Source organism: Ovis aries, chromosome 15, assembly GCF_016772045.2.
Source record: "Ovis aries strain OAR_USU_Benz2616 breed Rambouillet chromosome 15, ARS-UI_Ramb_v3.0, whole genome shotgun sequence".
In the NCBI taxonomy this organism is placed as follows: domain Eukaryota; kingdom Metazoa; phylum Chordata; class Mammalia; order Artiodactyla; family Bovidae; genus Ovis; species Ovis aries.
Genome location: NC_056068.1, coordinates 76,858,802 through 76,882,034, shown reverse-complemented (window position 1 = coordinate 76,882,034; position 23,233 = coordinate 76,858,802). Strand labels below are relative to the sequence as shown.

The 23,233-nt window shown below is 40.6% G+C and overlaps 1 protein-coding gene and 1 pseudogene across 1 annotated transcript; both read right to left on the bottom strand.

Moving 5' to 3' along the window:
* Positions 1–9,261: 9,261 nt before the first annotated feature.
* LOC101121037 (olfactory receptor 4X2-like) lies at positions 9,262–12,518 on the bottom strand. Its single transcript, XM_060400182.1, has one exon. It carries the CDS (start codon positions 10,406–10,408, stop codon positions 9,479–9,481), a length of 930 nt encoding a protein of 309 aa, XP_060256165.1. The 5' UTR covers positions 10,409–12,518; the 3' UTR covers positions 9,262–9,478.
* A 4,359-nt stretch (positions 12,519–16,877) lies between these two features.
* On the bottom strand, positions 16,878–17,800 carry LOC101120776 (olfactory receptor 4B1-like; annotated as a pseudogene).
* Between the last annotated feature and the right edge of the window lie 5,433 nt (positions 17,801–23,233).

Genomic DNA, 23,233 nt, shown 5'->3' with positions numbered 1-23,233 from the left:
CATGACTGAGTGACTTCCCTTTCCCTTTTCCTTTCAGACCTTGAGGAAAGCTGTGCTTCTGCTCCTTCCTGATCCCCTCTGCCTTGAGCTTCTCCAAAACATGCCCTCCTTGAGACAAATGGACAAGACAATGGTCATAAAATCTTGATATCATTCCCAAAGCAGGAGCTGAGCTTGTAATAATGCTTCTTTGAAGTGTTTTCTCTGATTCAGTCCCTACATTAACTAATGAATCTTCACAAGGAAATAGAATATTTCACACACAAAAATTGAAGCTCAGAGAAATTCAGTCACTAATTCAATGACACACAGCTCGTCTTTAAACTGAGGTCTGCATCTCTCAAAATATAGCTGTTGCTACTATATATTCTACTCCTGAAGTGTGCACCTTTTATTGGGATCCATAATACGTTTCAGTCAGTCCTGCCGTACACGGTAACATGGAAGCAACTTTTGCAGTGGCTACTAGACATTCTCAACCTCAGTTACCCTGTAGTTACTGAATTGCAGGCTGGCTCCCTAAAAGACATAGGAGAGAGGCTGAATGGGAAGAGACAGTCACCCTGCTTCATCTGCTGTCCTTGGAGGTGGCTATGGAGAGGAGGAAATGTGAATAAGTCTTTAGAGGGCTCTACAAACTGACAAAGGGTGATCAGACACAGAAAATGTATAATCACATTTCTGAAGCCGTCGTTCCCTCAAGGTAAACAAGCTCGGCCAGTATCCTAAGACCATATTCACACGCTTCACAACCAGCCTGCAGTCCAGGTCAGCGTCTGTGTTGTTGACCCAGTGACAGAAACACAGGGTTTGGGGTCAGGAGATGAGTTTTCAATTCCAGCACAGCTATTTAGTAGCTCTGTGATATTAAACAAGTCTATGATTTTCTTCCCTGCCTATACATTTCACCTGAAAAACAGAAATAAAAGTACCTTTTCCATGGTGCTGTTTTTCGGGATTGAATGAGCTCACAAGTTTTGAAACAAACAGTAATTGTCTAAGAGAGTTATTGATAAGAATATCAGGCATAATTTTTATTGGAGTTTAATTCCTTTACACTGCTCTGTTAGTTTCTATGAAAGCAAAAATAAAAAAATAGAACCTAATTAAACTTAAAAGCTTTTGTACAGCAAAGTGAAAGTGTTAATCTGTCAATCATGTCTGACTCTTTGCAACCCTATGGACCATAGCCTGCCAGGCTCCTCCGTCCATGGGATTTCCCAAGCAAGAATACCGGAGTGGGGTGCCATTTCCTTCTCCAGGGGATCTTCCTGGGTCTCCTGCCTTGCAGGCAGATTCTTCACCTTCTGTGCCACTGGAGAATCCAAGCTTTTATACAGCAAAGGAAGACAAAACAAGGCAAAAACAATCCTTAGAATGGGAGAAAATATTTGCAAGTGAAGCAACAGATGAAGGATTAATCTCCAAATATACAAACAACTCATGCAGCTCAATATCAAAAAAAAAAAAAAAAAAAACACTGGCAAAAGACCTGAATAGGTATTTCTTCAAAGAAGACATACAGATGGCCAAGAATCACATGAAAAGATGCTCAATATCACTATTAGAGAAGTGCATATCAGTATAATTGATTTACGCTTTTACTCTGCCTTATCACCCTATTAGTGCAGAGTCTGATGGGGACTCAGTGTTCCCCACTTCAGAAGGCGGGTCTGACACCCATCTTTGTGTGCAGCAGCCTCAGGATCTGACTTAAACATCTTAGAACTAGCTTATGGAATAGTGGGCTATGGAATAACACAGGACTGAATATGCTAAGTGACATGCAAAGTCAGTCCCAGGAAGAAAAACGCTGCATGAGACCGCTTGTATGATGTCTGCAGGGTAGTAAAACTCAGAGAGACAAAAAGTAGAATGGTGGTTTCCAGAGGCCGGGGGTGGGGGTACATGGAGTTAGTGCTTGGTGCGTGCATGCACAGAGTAGTTTGTGACAATGAAAGACGTTCTTGAGATGGATGATGGTGACGGCTGCACAACAGTGTGTATGCTCTCTAATACACTGAACTGTGCACGTCAAGGCTTCCCTGGTGCTCAGATGGTAAAACGTCTGCCTGCAATGCAGGAGGCTCAGGTTCAATATCTGGGTAGGGAAGATCTCCTGGAGAAGGAAATGGCACCCCACTCCAGTACTCTTGCCTGGAAAATTCCATGGATGGAGGAGCCTGGTAGGCTACAGTCCATGGGGTTGCAAAGAGCTGGACACGACTGAGCAACTTCACTTCACTTGTGCACATAAAAATGGTTAAAGTGGTAAATTTTACGTTATTTGTGTTCTACCACAGATAGATAGACAGACAGACAGAGATGAGAGAGAGACAGAAATAGATAAACCCAAGAGACTCACATTTCCCCTCACCCATACCAACGTCCAAGAATAGAGGTTGAAGCTTGGCAACCTTGTCGTTTGCACTTCCTTTGCCTTTTCTCTCTAATATGTACTAGGGCACTTGGTTCATCTCAAAGGTTGCAGAATAATTGAAAAACTAGCACTAGCTGGAGGAAGTCCACAATATGACACTCTTGCTATGCAATCAATATTACACACTCTTCATTTTGGAAAATACAGACCTCTGTTCAAACCGAGCTTTGTGGCCTAGAGCAGGGGACTGGACCTCTCTGAGTCTCAGTTTCCTTAAGTATAAAATAGGCATCATAAACTGTACTCATTTGCATGCCCTTCCCTTACCTCCACACCAGGCTCCTCTGGGTATCCAGCTGACTCCCTGGCTGTGTGCCAGTATTTCATCCTCAGGGTGTTTCTGTGAAGAGCAGGAATCATAGGTGGGCATGCTTCACCCTCATGGCAAAAATGGCTGTGTTAGAAATGGATAATTTTTTCACAAAAAATTAATTTCACAAATTATTTCTATGAAATTTAGCTTTGAATGTAAATGCTACCTCTTTCTATAATTGCCATTGTTTGAGGGTACCAGTGGGAGAGATTCTCTCAGAAGATTTGTAAGGATCACTTTAGTTTTCAAATTTTAAAAAAAAAAATTAGTTCTGCTTTTCTGTCTAACGTCATTGAAGGTTAACAGAATAACATGTATATTTGGTGCAATCAAGTTTTCTCTAAAACGTTAAATTTTAAAAGTATTTAGATCGGAAGAAAGAAAAGTAAGTTGACATTTCAAAACATTTGGGAAAGAGTTGCATAAAGAGGTCATCAGACTGTATATTATTGACAGTGGCAGTGACATTTTACCTGTGGGGTAATTTTAATTTTAATTCTGACATTTTAACTGGCAGGACCAAAGAAGAGAGTCTGAAAGATAAGATAACGTACTCTTATCAGTCAGTAAGTAACTGCACATTTCCAGGGTTTACGGTTAAGAAAACTGAAACCAGGATGAACCCAGAAGCTTAAGACACATTAGACCCAATAAACAACTTCTGTGAAGCTTCTTCATTCTCATCCTCATCTATGATTTCTTATTATAATTTTCCTATCATAGAACTCTAGGTCCTGGGACTTCTGAAAAATAAGATTGGTGTGAACAGTTCCTCAGAGCTATCTGAGTAGCTGTATTCTTAAGACACATTAGACCCAATAAACAACTTCTGTGAAGCTTCTTCATTCTCATCCTCATCTATGATTTCTTATTATAATTTTCCTATCATAGAACTCTAGGTCCTGGGACTTCTGAAAAATAAGATTGGTGTGAACAGTTCCTCAGAGCTATCTGAGTAGCTGTATTCCAGGCTTAAGTCCTCAATAAGTCCAACAAATAAAGTATAATTTTAAACAAACTGGTCCGACTGACTTTTCCAGTACTCATTTTATCCTACTTGTTTTCCAAAGATATTCTGTCACCAGAGGAATCAGATGCCCAGCCTCTCCTCACTAGTGTCCCTTACTGAGTGAAATAAACTGTTAGATCTGGAAGGAAGCTCGTGGATTCCTCTTCTTACAGAAGACCCAGACTCACACAGCGGGCTGGTGCAGAGCCTGGACTACGATCGGTCTGCACAGCTTCCTGTCCAATACTCTCTCCCTTACACATCTCATCCACTGACTCCTCCCACTGGTGCCCGCAGACAGCAGGCTTCCATGCTGAATAGAGAGCATGGAGAGAGAAGAGTCATGTTGATAGCAAAAGGCAAAGCAAGGCTAAAGATTAAGCTCTAAAACAAATAACAGTAACGATGTGAACAATAGTGGGCTCCTACTTCAGTTTTCCATCTTTACAGGGTTCTACTGTTACACCTCACATAGGGTAGGGAACTCAGCAGAGTTAATAAATACTGGAGGTTTGACCCCTGAACTCTGCATCTGCTGCTACCCCTATTTCAAAACTAAGATATCATTGCAAGAATCTTATAAATATATATATAAGTATATGAAGGTATGTAGTATAAAAAGTAAGCTTTTTGAAAATAATTCCAAAGAATGCCCCTATAGAGATTAAGTGAATAAGCTTACCTTGAATATTGCTTATTGCCTTGATTCTTAACTTTAACTTCTGAAACTTCCGTAGTCAGAAAACTGATTCACTTCCACAAGTCACTCCAGGCAGACAGAGATTTTTGTTTCACAGACACAAGGAAATATAAATAGTATGTTAGTTTGCACTGATCTAAAACTTGGGAATCTTGGGCCACGATTGGTCCTCAGCAATATTTAGGTTCTGTGTAGTTCTATCCCCAGGTCTGAAAGAAGCTAATGCCTTCATTTTCACCAGAGACTTTCAGGCATGAAAATGTTTTAGCCAGCCCCCTTGAATTTTTCAAAAGGATATTCGTACATGACTCAGCAGAAATCAAAACCAGCTTTAACACCCCCACAGTGACCATTTTACAAGTGGTTCTGGTGAGGGTGATTGTCATATCTGCTCTAAGTCAAACTACAGAGTCACTTTCTCCTCCTGTCATTGAAGGTGTCAGGAGAGACTTATATAGGATGATATCTAAAGTGTGACCCATCTGCTGGAAGAGTGGACAAATCTAAGAAAGACTGCCCATGATTGAAATACATGGAAGCTAGAGTAACAAAAATGAATGGTGCGATGTGTGTGAAGACCCTGCCTGAGTCAGAAGCTGTTCTACCCCAAAAAAAAGCACCAGTTAATGCTTACCTTCTTCAGTGGACTCACAAGGCACCACCCATGCCAATATCTGCATGTGTCAATTCCAGCACTTAATGACTTTCTCATGAGGAAAGTTATAGGCGAATAGAATAAGATCAATCTATCCCAAAATCCAGTAAAATGAAGATTTAGAAAAATATTTTCTGGGCAGTGAAACTGTATGTATTTAAGTGAATGAGATGGAAAACTGAGACTAGAGAATTGAATTCCCTGAACTTTTCTGGCATCCCCTGTCTGGGGAATTTCTGAGAAGAGCAAAAGTCAACTTCCCAATTGTTTCCTTTCAGAGGTTAAGGAACTTCTAATTAATCCAGTTACAATGCTGGGACTTCTACTCGCCCCTGTATAATTAACAACCTCTTGCCCTGACCCCTAGAGGTTTCCATCTGCATTTCAAGCAAATGATGGAGGAGAATCCAGGATCACAGCATCCTTCTGTCCCACCCCAGACATCCACAAGAGGCTTTTGCCGGCTGATTCTGACCTCCACCCTCACTAGCTCAGTGAAGTCAGTGAGCTCCAGGGAGACTGTAACCAAGAGGACCAGGACCACTTCACGCACATAGTCCACATGTGACTATTGAATCACAGAATGCTAGTCACGGAAGGGCCTTCAGGATCATTTTGCCCAGCTCATTCATTTTAAAGATGCCCAAACAGTCAAACAGGGACAATCACTGTGCCAAGCCACCCTGTCCATTGATAGCATAGTTAAACTCTTCCTAACTCCTAGTACAGAGGTCCTACCACGACTCACTTTTAAAGTTCTAAGCATTTTACTGCTGTGAGCACATGGTTTTCATGTGCAAGGGCTTCAGAAGGACTGCAGTTCCCTAACTTCTGGGCATAGTCTCATAAGTAACAGCACAGTACATCTGTGTCCTTCAACTCCTACCATCTCACATACCATCACAGTAACGCTCTACTATAGAAACTAGCATTCCCACCGGACAGATCAGGTCACTGGGGCTCAGAAGGATGATGAGAATGGTTCAGACCTATATAAATACTACATTTTCCCGTTGTGTCAAATGACTCAGTGTAGCATCTCCCATCTACGCAGAATATGTCACCAGCAGCTGGTGCCTCACTATGAACCAAAGGGGCCAGAAGGAAATAAAACTAGAATTTGCCCCCAGTCTTCAGCCATGCTACTTCTTCAGAGCTTTGTATGTTTGGCCAAATACATTATGAAACAGTGGTGTGATACATGTGGCCTCTTCCTGTAACTCATCTTAAATACTTCAAGAACAGAAACTCTATTTTTAAAGCCCCAGGATTTCTCACTACTTAAAGGAACCTATGTTAAACCTTTCTCCATCAATGCCTATCTCCATAACTTTTTTTTAACTAAACGGCATTGGCTACTGTAATAGGCTCAGAATTTCTTACCTTCTCACCATTATAACTCTGAAAAAGAAACAAATGTAGTAAAACCACTGTATGTTTAACAGCTTTTTTACATCCAGAACCTGGGAAGGACTTCTAGGAATAACATAGGCTGATGGGATGAAGTGAAGTGATATAAACAGTGGTCCACGGTGTGCATTTCTGTGGCCAAAGACGTGGGAAGACAGAGTTTCCTTTCTGCCCTACCTCACTCCTTTTAGTCAGAGACCCATGTGTATACATGCACATGTGTGTGCACACACACACACGCGCGTGAAAGTGTGTGTGTGTGAAGCGTGGAGTCCTAACCACAGGATTGCCAGGGAGTTCCCCAAAAGATGTTCAACCTCATTCCAAATAAGAGAAATGAACATTAAAATTATTTGACTTCCCATTTTTTCAATGATTGTATTGAAATGTATTGGGATGTAGCAAAATCCCAAAATTCAGCAAAACATTTTACAAGAAAAACAAAGTTGTTGGTGAGAGTAGAAATAGGTGAAGGACAGTTTGGTAATATCCGAAGCAGTTTTATTTCTAGAACTACACAGTAGTTCTGTTGCACATATTTAAATCGAAGTTATTCTCTGCAACACTTCAGAATAATCCAAATATTTATCAGTGGAAGACTGGACAAGTAATAACAGTATACCTGTTCAATGAACATGAAAAACTACAAGAAAGAGGAAGTTTTCCTTGTACTAATACACAAAAATTTCCCAAGATATATTGTTAAGTAAATAAAGAAACTTTCAGATTCATTTACATAGCATGTTTGTGTAAAACACAGAGATAAAAGATATATATATACACATATATATATATATATGTATACACCCAGTAGATAAACAATTTTCTTAGTTTTCTTTTTTTCTTTTCGGTTTTAATTAAGCAAATACTAAAATATATATAGATATAATATAATATATAATTATAATATGATATGAAATATATCATTAATTACATTTTATTTATATTAATAATTATGATTAAATATTAATAATCAATTATGCAATAATTATATTAGTATATATTAATATAATATATAAAATGTATAATATATAATAAAATATTATATATATTTATATTTTTTTTTCTTTAACCAAATACTAGAATACATATAAGATGATATATTCAGGAATATAATTCATATATATTTATATATAGTATATATAAATATATATACTGTATGTATATTATAAATACATATAATTCATATATAATTTATATATAAATTGAATATATAAATATATAATCATATATCTTAATTGTATGTGGTTTATATATTATATACATTAAAATATAATATGTGTAATGTATATTATATATACATATATATTATATATTAATAATATATAATTGATTATACATATTATATATATTAATATAAATATATAATAATATATGTACATATATAATAAAATATGTATATATGCATATATATGATCATAAAATATATAATATATAATAATACATATAATATATATCATATATAATAATATATAACATAATACATAATAATATATGTAAATAATAATATATACATACATATTTAATATATATTAAACTTATAGTTATTATATTATATTTATATATTTTAATATTTATAATACAAATATTTATATATGATAATATAATATAATTATATTTATATAATTTACATAAATATATAATATTAGATTGGATTATTAATATGTAATATATATTATACAAATATATAATATATGTCATATATATATTCTAGTATTTGCTTAAAGAAACACCAAAAGAAAAACAAAAACTAAGAAAATTGTTTATCTAGTGCAGATGTGGGGATGTGGAAAAGAATGGAATGAAACTTTCCACTTGGCTGTCTTTTTATTTTGTTGATGATTTTTAATATTAAGAATATATTATTAGTCCACAAAATTAAGTTAAAATTTTAACTAATTTCTTTAAATATATAAGTTTAGTTGATCTTGTAAGATAATCTAAACAGACACAATGCAAAAAATCAAAAGAAAAACTGATTAATATTACTATGTGGAAATGTAAAGCTTTAAACATTAAAAACTTTGTAAATAAGACTCAAAGCTAATCAATAATTAAAACTATCCTATTCACTTACCAAAAAAACTAAAAATGCAAGTTGTACAACAAGCTATTTAATTTTGAAAATATTTTAACTTTAAAATAATTTCTGACTTACAAAAATGTTGCAATAATAGTACAAAGGATTCCTGTATATGCTTGATTCAAATATCCCAAATATTAATATTTTATCACACTTTATCATTTGAACCAAAACAATGGCTTTCATTTCAGTTCAGTCACTCAGTCGTGTCCGACTCTTCGCGACCCCATGAATCACACCACACCAGGCCTCCCTGTCCATCACCATCTCCGGGAGTTCACTCAGACTCGTGTCCATCGAGTCAGGGATGCCATCCAGCCATCTCATCTTCGGTCGTCCCCTTCTTCTCCTGCCCCCAATCCCTCCCAGCATCAGAGTCTTTTCCAATGAGTCAACTCTTCGCATGAGGTGTCCAAAGTACTGGAGCTTCAGCTTTAGCATCATTCCTTCCAAAAGAAATCCCAGGGCTGATCTCCTTCAGAATGGACTGGTTGGCTTAAGTAACAGTATATCCATAAGAGGAAATATTTTACAAGGAATTATAATGAAGTTGTTGAGCATGGAAACCAGTGAGAATACTCTAGAACTAACAAGTCCTGTGAACTGAACTTCGTCCCATTCTGCCCCTTCAGTTTGGACTAGGCATTTTTTTTTTTTTTTGACTACTGAAAAGATGGAGTAGATTTCCTTCCAGTCTTTACATCTACTTAGACATAATCTTTTACATTTTTATTGAATGAAACAATATATTTTAATTAAAATGTTTATTGTGAGCATTTCTCTGTTTTTATTTCCCTCTATAATAGGATTTTTAAATGCTGGTCTTAGCATCATTGTAAACCCAAGGATCAACACCAAGGCTCAGCCTCTACCTCTCTTCTACTTTCACTGCTCTGATCCACAGCCTCTTCACGGCCTTCTTCACTTCAGCATTTCTCAGGGAGTAGATGACAGGGTTGAGCAGTGGGGTGATCACCGTGTAGAACACAGCCACCGTCTTGTCCACAGACAGGGTGGTAGAGGGTCTCAGATAGATGAAGATGCAGGGCCCAAAGAACAAGGTGACCACAGTGATGTGGGCCCCACAGGTGGACAGGGCCTTGCGCCGCCCCGCGGAGCTCCGAGTCCTCAGATGGAGCAAGATGACCACATAGGAGGATAAGAGGACCACGAAGCTGATCACAGACAGGGTCCCCCCGTTGGCAACGATCAGAAGGCCAATGAGGACGGTGTCAGAGCAGGCAAGTTTGAGCAGGGGAAGCACGTCGCAGAAATAGTGGTCGATCACATTGGGGCCACAGAAGGGCAAGCGGAAGACAAGAAGGATTTGGGCCAAGGAATGCACAAAGCCCCCCACCCATGCTGCGCCCACCAGGACGGCACACGCCTGCCGGTTCATGATGGTGGTATAGTTGAGGGGCTTGCAGATGGCCACGTAGCGGTCATAGGCCATCACAGTGAGCAGGAAAATCTCAGTGCCACCAAACAAGTGGATAAAGAAAACTTGTGACATGCAGCCCCACAGAGGGATGGCTTTCCTCTCAGCCAGCAGATCTGAGATGAGTCTGGGGGCTGTCGTCGAGGCGTAGCAGATCTCCACAAAGGACAGGTAGCTCAGGAAGAAGTACATGGGGGAGCCAAGGCTTCTGCTGCTCATGACAGTGAGGACAATGAGGAAATTCCCCAGCACAATGGCTGTGTACAGGAGCAGAAATATCACAAAGCAGGCTTTCTGCACCTCTGGGTTGGGAGAAAGTCCCAGGAAAATGAATTCTGTCACATTGTGTGTTTTAGCCATGATGTAGCCACCAGGAGGCAGTAATTTGGAAGGGTGATCTGAAATGATACACCTTCCTTAAGGCGTGAATTATATAATAGTCCCTTGCGTACCTGAAATGCTACCATTCAAACTCTGCAAACTTGGAACCTTCTCAGAAATAGGAAATCCATCTCTGCAATCCATAGAACTCTAGGCTCAGTGACCCTCCTCTCTTAGAACATTTTGGAAATACAGCACTTTGCACATTGAACTGTGGGGCTTCCCAGGTGGCACTAATGGTAAATAATCCCCCTGCCAATGCAGGAGATGCAAGAGACGTGGGTTCGATCCCTGGGTTGGGAAGATCCCCTGGAGGAGGGCATGGCAACCCACTAGAGAGTTCTTGCCTGGAGAAGCCCATGGACAGAGCAGCCTGGTGGGCTACAGTCCATGGGGTCGCAAAGAGTCAGACATGACTAAAGCGACTTAGCATGCACGTACACATTGAATGTACTGTAACTGTTTTACGTGACCATCTGCCCCACCACGCTGAACTTTCTAGAGCAGATATTATTTCTTACTACCACTCTATCTCCAGTGCTAACTGAAGCACCTGCACAAAATCACACTCACCGGGTGTACATAGGATGGAGGAATAGTGCAGATAGGTCGTCCTAGCCTTCTTAGCGCAGGGTTTGGTACGTCACAGATGTTCAGCAGATACTGAAAGAACAAAGGTCACCAAGGACCAAGACCACACCTTCTCCATCCCTGAATCCCACATCTAGCTCAGTGCTTATTTCAGGCAAAGACCAGACCAATGGGAGAGCACTCTGTAAAATACCACGGCCTTCCTGGTAGCATCCCCTTTACTTTCAAAGTGGAATTGTAATCATCACATGCTCACAAAGCAAAACTCACCCCAGAGTTTCTGTGCCTTTGGTGCCTCAGCCCAGATCTTTTTTCTGCTCTGATCAGAGAGAGGCAAATATCACCCCGAGAACATCCCTCACCTAGTGCAGGTTTCAATTTCAAAGCAGTCAGGCGAAGCTCGCAACCAGAGCTCATACAGCTCAGAAGTTGCCAGATGGGAAATCGGTTTCCCTTCCAGCCTTAGGCTTGGGAATGTTAAGACTAAGCCTGATTCTACTAAGCCTAAGTCTACTCCACCCAATTAAAAAGAAGAACACAAAACTCTTGTCTGTCCATGTTCCACAGAGAAGAATAATTCTGGCAGCTCAGCCTTGAATTCACCCTGCTAAGAGGGAAGGCATGGTGATCAAGTGAGAGAAGATTGGTCCCCAAAGAGGCGTGCTTTCCCCTTCCTCATCAGGCACCTGCCTCGTGGGAAGCAGGACCTGGGTACTAACATCCCAAACTTCCTTGTAAGTAACATAACTTCAGGAATCCGTAGGGAATATATTAAAGTAATTTCACCCGGTGTTCACAGGGCGCTTAGGCTGTGGGTCCCTATACCATGCAGAGGTCAGTTAGATCCAGCTCTTGCTTATCATGAACTCAGTCATGTGACTTCACATGACAGGACACCATTCAAAGGATGGGTCCAAGGAATATGGGTGGTATGTGTCAGGAAACAGATAGCCCTTCTCCTGGCCTTTGGTTTGGACGAGGTTACAGGCATCCCCCACGTTTCAAAGGTTCACTTTACACCACCACTGTTTTCCACTGATACCTGTTTCCCGAAGAGGACTTTTCCTTTTACAGAAAAAGATAAAAAGGGGAAACAGCAGCATTTGTCTTAACAAGTGAGCATTGTAGAGGCAGCACACACCCCAAGCAACTGGCACTGTTAAGCATTTCAGCATCAAGCTGCCATAACTCTCAGCTCTGTCTGTGAGCATCGGTGGTTTATCTTATTTTGTGCATCTGTTAGCAAGATGCGTCCTAAAGTGATTGCCACTTCACTTTACCTCATTTCGGTTTACAGAGGATCATATAGAAACACTCTAGTTTTTTTTGGTTTGTTTTGTTTGGGGAATTTTGGGTGTTTCCTGTTTTTATTTACTTGCTTGGCTGTGTCAGGCCTTAGCTGCACATGAGATCTTCCCTTGCGCACGTGGGCTTTCTCCAATGCCTGGGCTGCTCTTCAGTTTTGGCCCCGGGCTTAGTCGCCCTCAGGCACGAAGGATCCTAGCTCCTGACCAGGGATAGAATTGCATCAGCTGCGTAGGAAAGTGGATTCTTAACCACCAGGCCACCAGGGACGTTCCAGGAACACCCTTAATTTTGGATAGAAGGAGAAACTGGTACAAATCAGTGGTTCTTAACTGGGGGCAATCTTCCTCAGAGAGGACATTTGGCAATATCTGGAGACATTTGTCCTGGTCACATTTTGGGTGGAGAATGTTCCTACTGGCATCTAGTAGGTCGAAGCCTGGGATTCCAGGACACATCCTACATGAACAGAACAGCCTCCCAAAAGTGTCTGAACCAAAATGTCAGCAATGCCGCCATTGAGATGCCCTGGTAGAGACATAGCAAGATTTCTGCTAAACTGATCGTTATTGAAACTAGGTATCTGGTACAGGCGAGTCTAGGAACCATGCTATCATAACAACTGCATATAGTCTAAATTCCTTGTAACAAGAGATGCTTTGAATTTCACAAAAGAACTCTCATCCTAGGGCCTCAATCCTTTATCATTCGTCGGGGGAAAAAACCAGGGTGTGCTATCAGGAAAACAGTGTTGCTAGGAAAATGGTTCTTGGGACTTCTCTGGCAGTCCAGTAGGTAAGACTTCATGCTTCCAATGCAGAGGGCACAGGTTCAATCTCTGGTTAAGGAACTAAGATCCCACATGCTGTGTAGCATGGCCAAAAAAATAAAATGCTTCTTGCACTTGGCCCAAACTTTCATGCTAATTAAAGAAACTGAATTACGGGTTTTAGTCACTTACTTGGGGTTGCACAGTCCCTAAGAGGTTAAACTCAATTTCAGTTGAAGACTCTGGCACCAGATTCAAATCATTTTAACAACCTCACTGTGCCCACATCACTATCCCCCAGGGTTCCCTCTACGAAAACTCCCCTTGGAGACTTCCCTTATTTAATGAAAGGACTCTGATATTATTGAACACCAGTGTGACCAGTTCAGAGGAAACACAGTATTTGGTCTCATGTTATAATCTCATTCTTATTTTCACTACTTACTATTCCAGCCTCCTTTGCATCTCAGCATAGACATATGACCTAGTTCTGGTCAATAGGAGTCAGAGATGCTCTGGGGAACTTCTGGGAAATATTTCCCACAATAAAATGAGAGCCTCTCCCTCCCTGCATGGGAGCAGATAACACCAAAAGCTGCTAGAGACACCTAGCGGCCATGATGAGGCAGACTGCAGAATCCAAGGGGCACCAGCCAGATGCTTGGGCGTCATAGGAATAACAAAACAACCTGGGGACTGCTGACCTCCCAACTTCCTGTTGAGTAAGTAATAAAGATCATTATGGCTTAAGCCAGGGATGGGCAAATTTCTCTAAAGGGTTACATGGTAAGTATTTTAGGCTATATAAACCACACTGTGTCACAACTACTCATGGCAAACTAACACAAAAACTGCCATAAATAAGAAGTGAAATACTGGGTACAACTATAGTCCAATGAACCCTTACTTATGGTCACTAACATTTGAATTATGTGTTAACTTTCATGTATCACAGCGCATTACCCTACTTTGAATCGTTTTCAAACATTTAATATGTAAAAACAATTCTTAGCTCACAGCAAAAGCAGACAATGAACTGGATTTGGATTGAACCGTATTTCAGGGGCCAGATAACAACCATCTAGAAAGAAAAGAAAACCATCTTGTAAAATTATCCAAACTAAGATATTAGTGATTAACAATAGTCTCCCTTCTAGCAAAGCCCTACTGCCCTGAAACAAAGCTCCTACTGGGGAATTTCAGACATTAGAATCATATTAAGGGGATGAGGGCACCAAGGAAGTTAGGAAAGCCTTCCTGGCACTCCTATGTTATCACACTGATAGGGAGGGATCATACGAAACTGTAATCTTCTGTCTCCAGATTCAGTCCCTGATCCAGAAGGATCCCACGTGCAGCACGACTAGCCTGTGCTCTAGAGCCCAGGAGCTGCAGCCAAGGGGCCCATGCGAGGCAACGAGTGAAACCCGTGCATTCGAGCCTGCGCTCCGCAACAAGAGAAACCTCCGCAGTGAGAGGCCCAAGCACCGCAAGTAGACAGCGGCCCTTTGCTCACCTCGACTAGAGAAGATCCGCACAGCAATAAAGACCCAGCGCAGCCATCAGTAAACAAATAACATTATTTTTTCAATTATGATCTCTCTCCACATGCCACAGTCTTTCCACACATCCCAGCGTGCTGACACCAAGAGAAAAAGTGAATGAGCCCAGTGTTGTGCAGGCGGGAGATGACAGGGTGGGAATTGAAGTCCAGCTGTTCCTCCCTAAAATCTGTGCACTTTGCCTTCTGGGTCACCAAAGAAGAGAAGGCATTTAGATAAGGACAGCTCAGAAAGAGCTATGATTGCTACCAAGGAGTACAAGGAGCTGATCTAAAACACAATATGACATGAACTACTCAGGTCTTATATGGGAAAAGATGGTATATGAGAAACCAAAAGTATTTTGGGTGAAAACACAATCTCAGATGCTCCATACAGAAAGTTAACAAAGTGGCAATTCTATCTTAATCTCACCCAAATCATGACTTGAAGCGATATTTCTTCTGTCACCATTACTCAAGTGTATTAACAAGTTTTACTCTCTAATGAGAGCATCAGTGTTACTCTTGAGAGTCCCTTGGACATCTAGGAGATCCACCAGTCCATCCTAAAGGAAATCAGCCCTGAATATACATTGGAAGGACGGATGCTGAAACTGAAACTCCAATACTTTGGCCACCTGGTGCGAAGAACTGACTCATTTGAAAAGACGACCCTGATGCTGGGAAAGATTGAAGGCAGGAGAAGGGGATGACAGAGGATGAGATGGTTGGATGGCATCGCTGACTCAATGGACATGAGTTTGAGTGAACTCCGGAAGTTGGTGATAGACAGGGAAGCCTGGCATGCTGCAGTCCACGGTGTCACAGAACTGGACACAACTGAGTGACTGAATTGAACTGAAGTGAATGATAGCATATGTTAACATTAAAATGGTTAATGTGGATTGTTTGTTAATTGGAGTGATGCTATAATGCCAAGTGAAAATTTCACCATTTCTATGCAAAGAAAATAATTTTAAAAGTATACTCTAGAAATTGAAGTTTAGGATTGGATGCTGAGACATTCTTTATTCTTCACATCACTGTGTATGAACCTTGACACCAGAGTTTACATGCTATTGACATATTCTGTTATCCATTAATCTATTTAAGTTTGTATTCATTTATTCAACTTTGCTGAGGATATAGTATGTGCATAAAATTATGCTGACAGTGAAGCAGAGCATAAAGGTAAGTAATGTTCAGCCCTCAAGTAGACTTCAAGGTATACACATCCAGAAAGAGCAATAGTATAAAATACACAGGATTAAATACCCGAAACCTGTCCATATAAGCAAAGGGCAATTAGTTTTCAGAGGAAGTCAAGTCTTCCCAACTCAAAGGAAACTGGCACAGGTTTTATGAAAAGAATGGTATCTGAAAGAAGTTTAAGGCCCGGTTCTGACCAGACTGAGATAGTGAAGGCTTAGACGGATTTAGACAGAGCAGGAGCTGAGGTCTTCTGGAATTGCCAGGGAAGTCTGAGGCCACATAGGCTGATAAAAGGGTGCCTTTATGCCATCACTCAAAGTAGACAGACAAGCTTGGTTGGAGTCTCAGGAACAAGTCAGTTACTGCTTTGGAAACAAGCTTTTTCAGTCATTCAGTAAATTTATTAGTGGTACCTAGATCTTCATCTGAGCTTCCCAGGTGGGTAGGTGGTCAAGAATCCACCTGCTAATGAGGTGACATGATTTCAATTCCTGGGTCAGGAAGACCCCTGGAGAAGGAAATGGCAATCCACTCCAGCATTCTTGACTGGGAAATCCCACAGACAGAAGAGCCTGGCAGGCTGCAGCCCACAGAGTTGCAAAAAAGTCAGACACCACTTAGCAACTAAATCATCAACAACAAATCTTTATTTATAAAATAAGCTTTATAGAAATTAAACAACCACATATATCTAGAGTACCTAAATAATTAGATATTTTATTGTTTAATGACAATAAAGACAGAATAAAAGAAAGCTGCCACAAATTTGCAAGCGTGAATTCTGTGCGGAATTTGGGTTTAATGATGGCAGCACTGAAGTACAAGGGAAGTTTGGAATTTTCTGGTGGTGTCTAAAGGAAAAGGAAACTTAAACTCTCATCATCATAGGGCAGTGTTGTAAAAACTAATAAAATAAAATACAACAAAAAGTATGAACAGGTTAACTTTTCCTCTCTTGCTCATATTCACTAAAGTCAGAATGCATATTTGGTCACCCTATACATACTAAATTTTTAATATTTTCATTTTTATTGCAACCCTGAGTTTACTTTCCTGCCCCACAACCTCCTCAAGGAAACTTTCACCTCTGCATTTCTGAGTGTGTAGATGATGGGGTTCAGCATGGGGGTGACCACCGTGTAGAACACGGCCACCAGCTTGTCCTCAGTGAAGGTGGAGGGGGGCCGCATGTAGAGGAAGATGGCAGGTCCAAAGAACAAGACGACCACCGTGATGTGAGAGGCACAGGTGGAGAGGGCTTTGCGTCTCCCCTCTGCTGAATGGTTCCTCAAGTTGACCAGGATGACAATGTAGGAGGACACCAAGAGGAGGAAGGAGAAGATGGAGAATAATCCACTATTGGCCAACACAATGACCCCCTCCACAGAGGTGTCAGTGCAGGCAAGCCTGAACAAGGGATGGAGGTCACAGAAGTAGTGGTCAATCACGTTGGGACCGCAGAAGGATAACTGGAGAGTAATAATGATCTGCACCATGGAGTGAACAAAGCCCCCCAGCCAGGAAGCAGCCACCAGACGGTGGCACAGAGACCGGCTCATGATGGTTGTGTAGTGAAGGGGCTTGCAGATGGCCACGTAGCGGTCATAGGCCATCACCGTGAGCAGGAAGATCTCAGTAACTCCAAAGAAGTGAAAGAAGAATATCTGAGCCACACAGCCCTCCAGGGAGATGGTCTTAATCTTGGAGAGTAAGTCTGTGATGAATTTAGGGACAACAGTGGAGGAGTAACTGATCTCCACCAGCGACAGGTGACTAAGGAAGAAGTACATGGGGGAACGCAGGCTCTTACTGACTCTCACCGTCAGAACAATGAGGCCATTGCCCACCACTGTGGCCAAGTACACGGGCAGAAACACCGCAAAGCACACTCTCTGCACCTCTGGAAAAGACCGCTGATAATTAACTCAGTCACATTATTGGTCCTCGCCATGGAGTTGATTCATATGAACTGGACTGGAGATAATCAGACATCTGCAAACACTGATTATAACAAATTCACCTCATTTATAGCAAGTTGGACAGCGTAAATCAGTTTACAACAAAAATTTATCATGAACTCATTTATTTAGGCAATATGTGCTCATTGAGCATTAAATATGACCAATCTAACAATAGTTTATATATTAGAAAATGAGGGCTTAGAGAAATGGCCATCTACCCAGGATCATGCAGAAAATAGCCCACTGTAGGACTCAGAATCAGGTTGAATTCATAGGGTTTCTTCTAACCCACCACAAGATATTCTGAATTTAGGGAGTCATTCACTTTCAGCTCTTATATTTTTAGCATCTTCATTGCATTTTGATGGATCTGTCTTATTGGGAAATCCCCATGACACACTGCTGCTGCTGCTGCTGCTGCTGCTGCTGCTGCTGCTAAGTCACTTCAGTCATGTCCGACTGTGTGCGACCCCATAGACGGCAGCCCACCAGGCTCCCCCGTCGCTGGGGTTCTCCAGGCAAGAACACTGGAGTGGGGTGCCATGTCCTTCTCCAATGCATGAAAGTGAAAAGTGAAAGTGAAGTCGCTCAGTCATGTCCGATTCTTCGCGACCCCATGGACTGCAGCCTACCAGGCTCCTCCGTCCATGGGAATTTCCAGGCAAGAGCACTGGAGTGGAGTGCCACTGCCTTTGCCATAACACACTGCTACTCCTAAATTCTGAATTCCTTCTATCCCTCATCTACTCTTCAGGGAACTATCTTCCCATTGTTAACCCTTCCCTTTCCAAAAGGTCCTCTGGATCGTTTTCTTCACTCCATTCTAATCCTCAGCTCACTCAGGTCAGAGTCCTTCACCAGCGTTGCAGCTTCAATAACTGCGCTTATAGAACAAGTGTTCAAACACTTCGTAGAGAATTCCGCTCAGTAGTGTGTCTGCATCATTTCACTCTCACAACTCTTGGCACACTGCTCCGATGGCCCACAGATCCTGAACCCGCAGAGCTGGTCCTCCAAGAGCACTGTTGTGCCGGACCAGACCACCTGTCCCGGGTCCCGGTTGGCAGCCAGCAGCAAAGTATATGATAACAAGATGAAGATTTCTCTGTGAGTTATTTCCCTGAGCAGATACTTAACCGAGCACCTTTTATGCATCTATACACCCTCAGAGTGGGCTTCCTGGGTGGTACAATAGTAAAGAATCCACCCACCAAAATAAGACCTGCAAGAGACATGGGTTTGATCCCTGGATCTCAAAGATCCCCTGAAGTAGGAAATGGCAACCCACTTCAGTATTCTTGCCTGGAAAATTCCATGGACAGAGGAGCCTGATGGTCTACAGTCCACTGGGTCACAAAGAGTAGACACTACTGAGGGACAGAGCACACACACACACACGTGCGCACACACACACACTCACACACACACTCCCTCAGAGAATACAAGAGAAATATGGATCACAACATCAGATTCAAAACAACACTCTTAGAGTAATGTTCCGTGTAAGGTGTATTTTTGCCACATAGGATCCATGAGAAGTAAGGAAGAAACAGTATGAAGACCTTGATTCTCTGCTTTAAATTTTACCCGTTGCTTTTCCCCTTATCTCTGATTTCACACTGAAGTTTTCAAGAAATACACTTTTGGAAAAGTAAAACTGCACCTGGTCAATAAGGACTAGAACCAAGAGAGAAAACAGAAGTCAATGATATAGACAGATGGAAACAGTCATAAGTGTCAGAATTCCTCACATCAGGATGTGCTGAACTTCAAGATTTCCTGAGAGCAGATTACAAGTTTTCTCACTGACACCCACATATACCAAGAGTAACCACAGGAAGAGATGAATATGTTAATTGGCTTAACACTTGTCATCACTTCATTATGTATATGACCGTCAAATACCAAGTTATAAATATGAAATAGATACAATTTTAAAATTTTTTTGTTTTTTATTTGTTTGATTAAATTAATTTATTTTAATTGGAGGTTAATTACTTTATAATATTGTATTGGTTTTGCCAAAGTTTTTTAATATTTTAAAAATTTTAGGATAATGTAAAGTCACTAAACCTGAAATAAAAAATGTATGGCAGAAAGCATCCATGATCCTTGACTTTTCCATCCCTGATTCAGTCCCTGTGTACCTGAGAATGCCCCTTATTCCTCAAATAAATTCTCCTCTCTGCTTCGGCTAGTTTAATGGGTTTCTGTTTCTTGCAAGCAAAACCTCCTAATACATAAACCTAAGAAATGAATAAATAAGTAAATAAATACATACACAAATCTGAACATTGCTAACACAACAAAAAAATTTTAAATACAATTACTAATTAAAACACAGCTCAAAAATATTCCTTTTATGATAGCCAAGGGAAAAAATATTAAGTACTTTAAAATGTAATACAATTATGTAGAGAAAACCATAAAACTACCACAAGAACACCAGAAAATATATATGTCAAATGGAAAACATATCCATCCCCCCAAATTCTTACATATTATATTTAAATAGTAAAAGTTAACATAATAATTTTGACTATTCCTAACTTTATATACAAATTTAGGCAACCTCAATTAAAATCCAATGAAATTTTTCTTTGTCATTTATATGACAAAACTCCTAAACTCTAAACTCCTAAACTAAACTAAACTCCTTCTGCAGGGGTTAAAAAAAGGGGGTGGCTCAGTCACTTATGGAAACAAAAAGAAATTTCCTAGTCAAGAGACAGTTTCCTGGAAGATATTGATGCATGCAGTATAGAAATGACATTGGTGCTCATGACCAAATGCGAGCAATACTGATAAATTCATCATAGGACAGCGCCCTTTCCATTGGTAGCAGTGTTGTGGACACGAGGCTCTCAGAATCAGGAATACCTGTCAGCATCACAACACCTTGGAAAATCCAGTCGCTGAATGGTTAAAAGATAAGATTGTGAGACATCACAAAAATCTCCTTTTACCACATCCTCACTTGAAACAAAGGAAAAGATTGGGACAGTGATAGATTGGAGCTGGTAAGACTAAGCTACGGAATAACAGGAGACCTTCAAGCAACTGTGATGCCACCATCAGCCTCCAAGAGGCCCAGGCTTGTAGCTTTGATGTCATATGTGATTCGTGCCCCTCATTACCATATTCGGCCAGTCACCACAGTCCATTAATCTTCTCTTTAATCGTCTCTCCTGCGCACTTTCTCTCCAACCTTGCCGCCTCACCTTCACACCCGCTGTCAGCTGATGCCCAAGTCAGCAGAGCCTCTTAGTCTCTACAAGCTCCCACTGCATCCATCCTGCAGACTACAGCCAGAAAACTGTTTCCTGGATCCTTCTTCCTCAGATCGTCCACTGCTTGGGAATAACCAGGGAAAACCCTGGACGCCTCTGGCTCACTTTCAAAGTCTTTCACAGAGTGAGCCATCTCAACCGACCCCTTCTTAGCCAACTAAACTTCAACTCACCTCTATTCAACTCAGGGTCCTCTCCTCCTCCCGCAAGCCCATGCTGTTCATTCCCGCCACAGAGCCGCCTTCATCCGAAATGCCCTCTCCTTGTCCCTTTCTTTCTTTTTTTTTTTTTTACTTTATTTTACTTTACAATACTGTATTGGTTTTGCCATACAACAACACGAATCTGCCACGGGTATACACATGTTCCCAATCCTATCCACCTTCTAACCCTAATTCCAGTCCTGTGCATTCAATGACTCTTGTCATTAATGTGTGTGTGTATGCTCAGTCGTTCAGTCATGTCCGACTCTTTGTGACCTTCCAGATTCCTCTGTCCATGGGATCTTCCAGGCAAGCATACTGCAGTGAGTTGCCATGCCCTCCTCCAAGGGATCTTCCCAACCTAGAGATCGAAGCCAAGTCTCTGCATCTCCTGCATTGGCAGGCAGATTCTTTACCATTGAGCCACTGGGAAGCCCTCTCATGATTAACACTCCAACTCATAAGTATCTTCTCTGAGCATTGAAAGAATACTTTGGTGATTTTTCTTAAACGCATAGCAAATCAGGCTACTACTCTACCTAAAATATATCAACACCTCCGCATTGCCTACAGCACAAATTCCAGTATTCTTAGCATGGATTCTAGGTTCTTCTCGAACTGGCCATTGCCTATTTTTGCATCTGTCATCCCCAAAATGAACATTATACAGCTATTTCCTAATCCAAAATGTGCTTTCTTCCTTCGCAGCGTTTAGTATTCCCTTCCTTTTAGATGAAGAGTCTGATTACTGTAGAAATAATATAGTCCTACCTTTGCCCTCTTACAGTAAGTAGTTCATCATACTGCTTTTTTATAGCAGTTAATAAATTCTTTACAATTATAATGTTTCTTTATCTCTACCAAGAAATTCATATCCTAGTATTCAAAATTATCTGTTTAATGTTTTTATTATATTTTTATTATTAATTGCATTTTGGTTGACAATAATAGCTAGTATTTCAATGGCATCATATGTCACACAGTTTTTTTTAGTTGTAATTAACATACAATATTACATTGTATGTAATATTACATTGCTTTTATGTATGCAATATAGTGACTCAATATACAATAAGAACAGTTACCATCAGTCACCATACAAAGTTGTCACAATATTACTGATTATATCCCCTATGTACACATTACATGCCTATGCCTTATTTATTTTGTAGCTAGAAGTTTGTATCTCCTAATCCCTCTCACCTATTTCATCCTTCCCCCAACACCCTTCCCCTCTGGCAACCAACATTTTGTTCTCTGTATCTACTAGTCTGTTTGTGTTTGGGCTTTTTATTCTATATACGTTAATTAATTCAATTTCCAGAACAAACCTGTGATGTGCATATTTTTATCACCCCATTTTTCACATATGAGGGGATAAAAAGAAGCACAGGTAAGTGAATTCACTGACCTAAGTTTATATTACACAGCAGTGAAGCCAGGATTTCAACCCAAGCAATTTAACTCCAGATCATATGTTCTTTAATCACTACCCTATACAACTTCTAGGCCCATAAACACATACTGAAGAGTTAAAATTAAATATTCTCTTCTATAAGAAATCCAACGCAGACTCTGAGGGAGAGGGAGAGGGTGGGATGATCTGGGAGAATGGCGTTGAAACATGTATACTATCATGTAAGAAACAAATCGCCAATTTATGTCCGATGCAAGATACAGGATGCTTGGGGCTGGTGCACGGGGATAACCCAGAGAGATGTTATGGGGAGGGAGGTGGGAGGGGGTTCATGTTTGGGAACTCATGTACACCCATGGTGGATTCATGTCAATGTATGGCAAAACCAATACAGTATTGTAAAGTAAAATAAAGTAAAAAAAAAAAAAAGTGCAGGCAACATACTAAGTGTCCTGATTACACGGCTGTATAACAAATTATATTAAAAGAAAAAAGCCTTTATTTTACTCAAAA

What these genes read in the sequence shown, in the direction of transcription:
- LOC101121037 (XM_060400182.1), bottom strand. Translation starts at nt 10,408, where the DNA reads ATGGCTAAAACACACAATGTGACAGAATTCATTTTCCTGGGACTTTCT.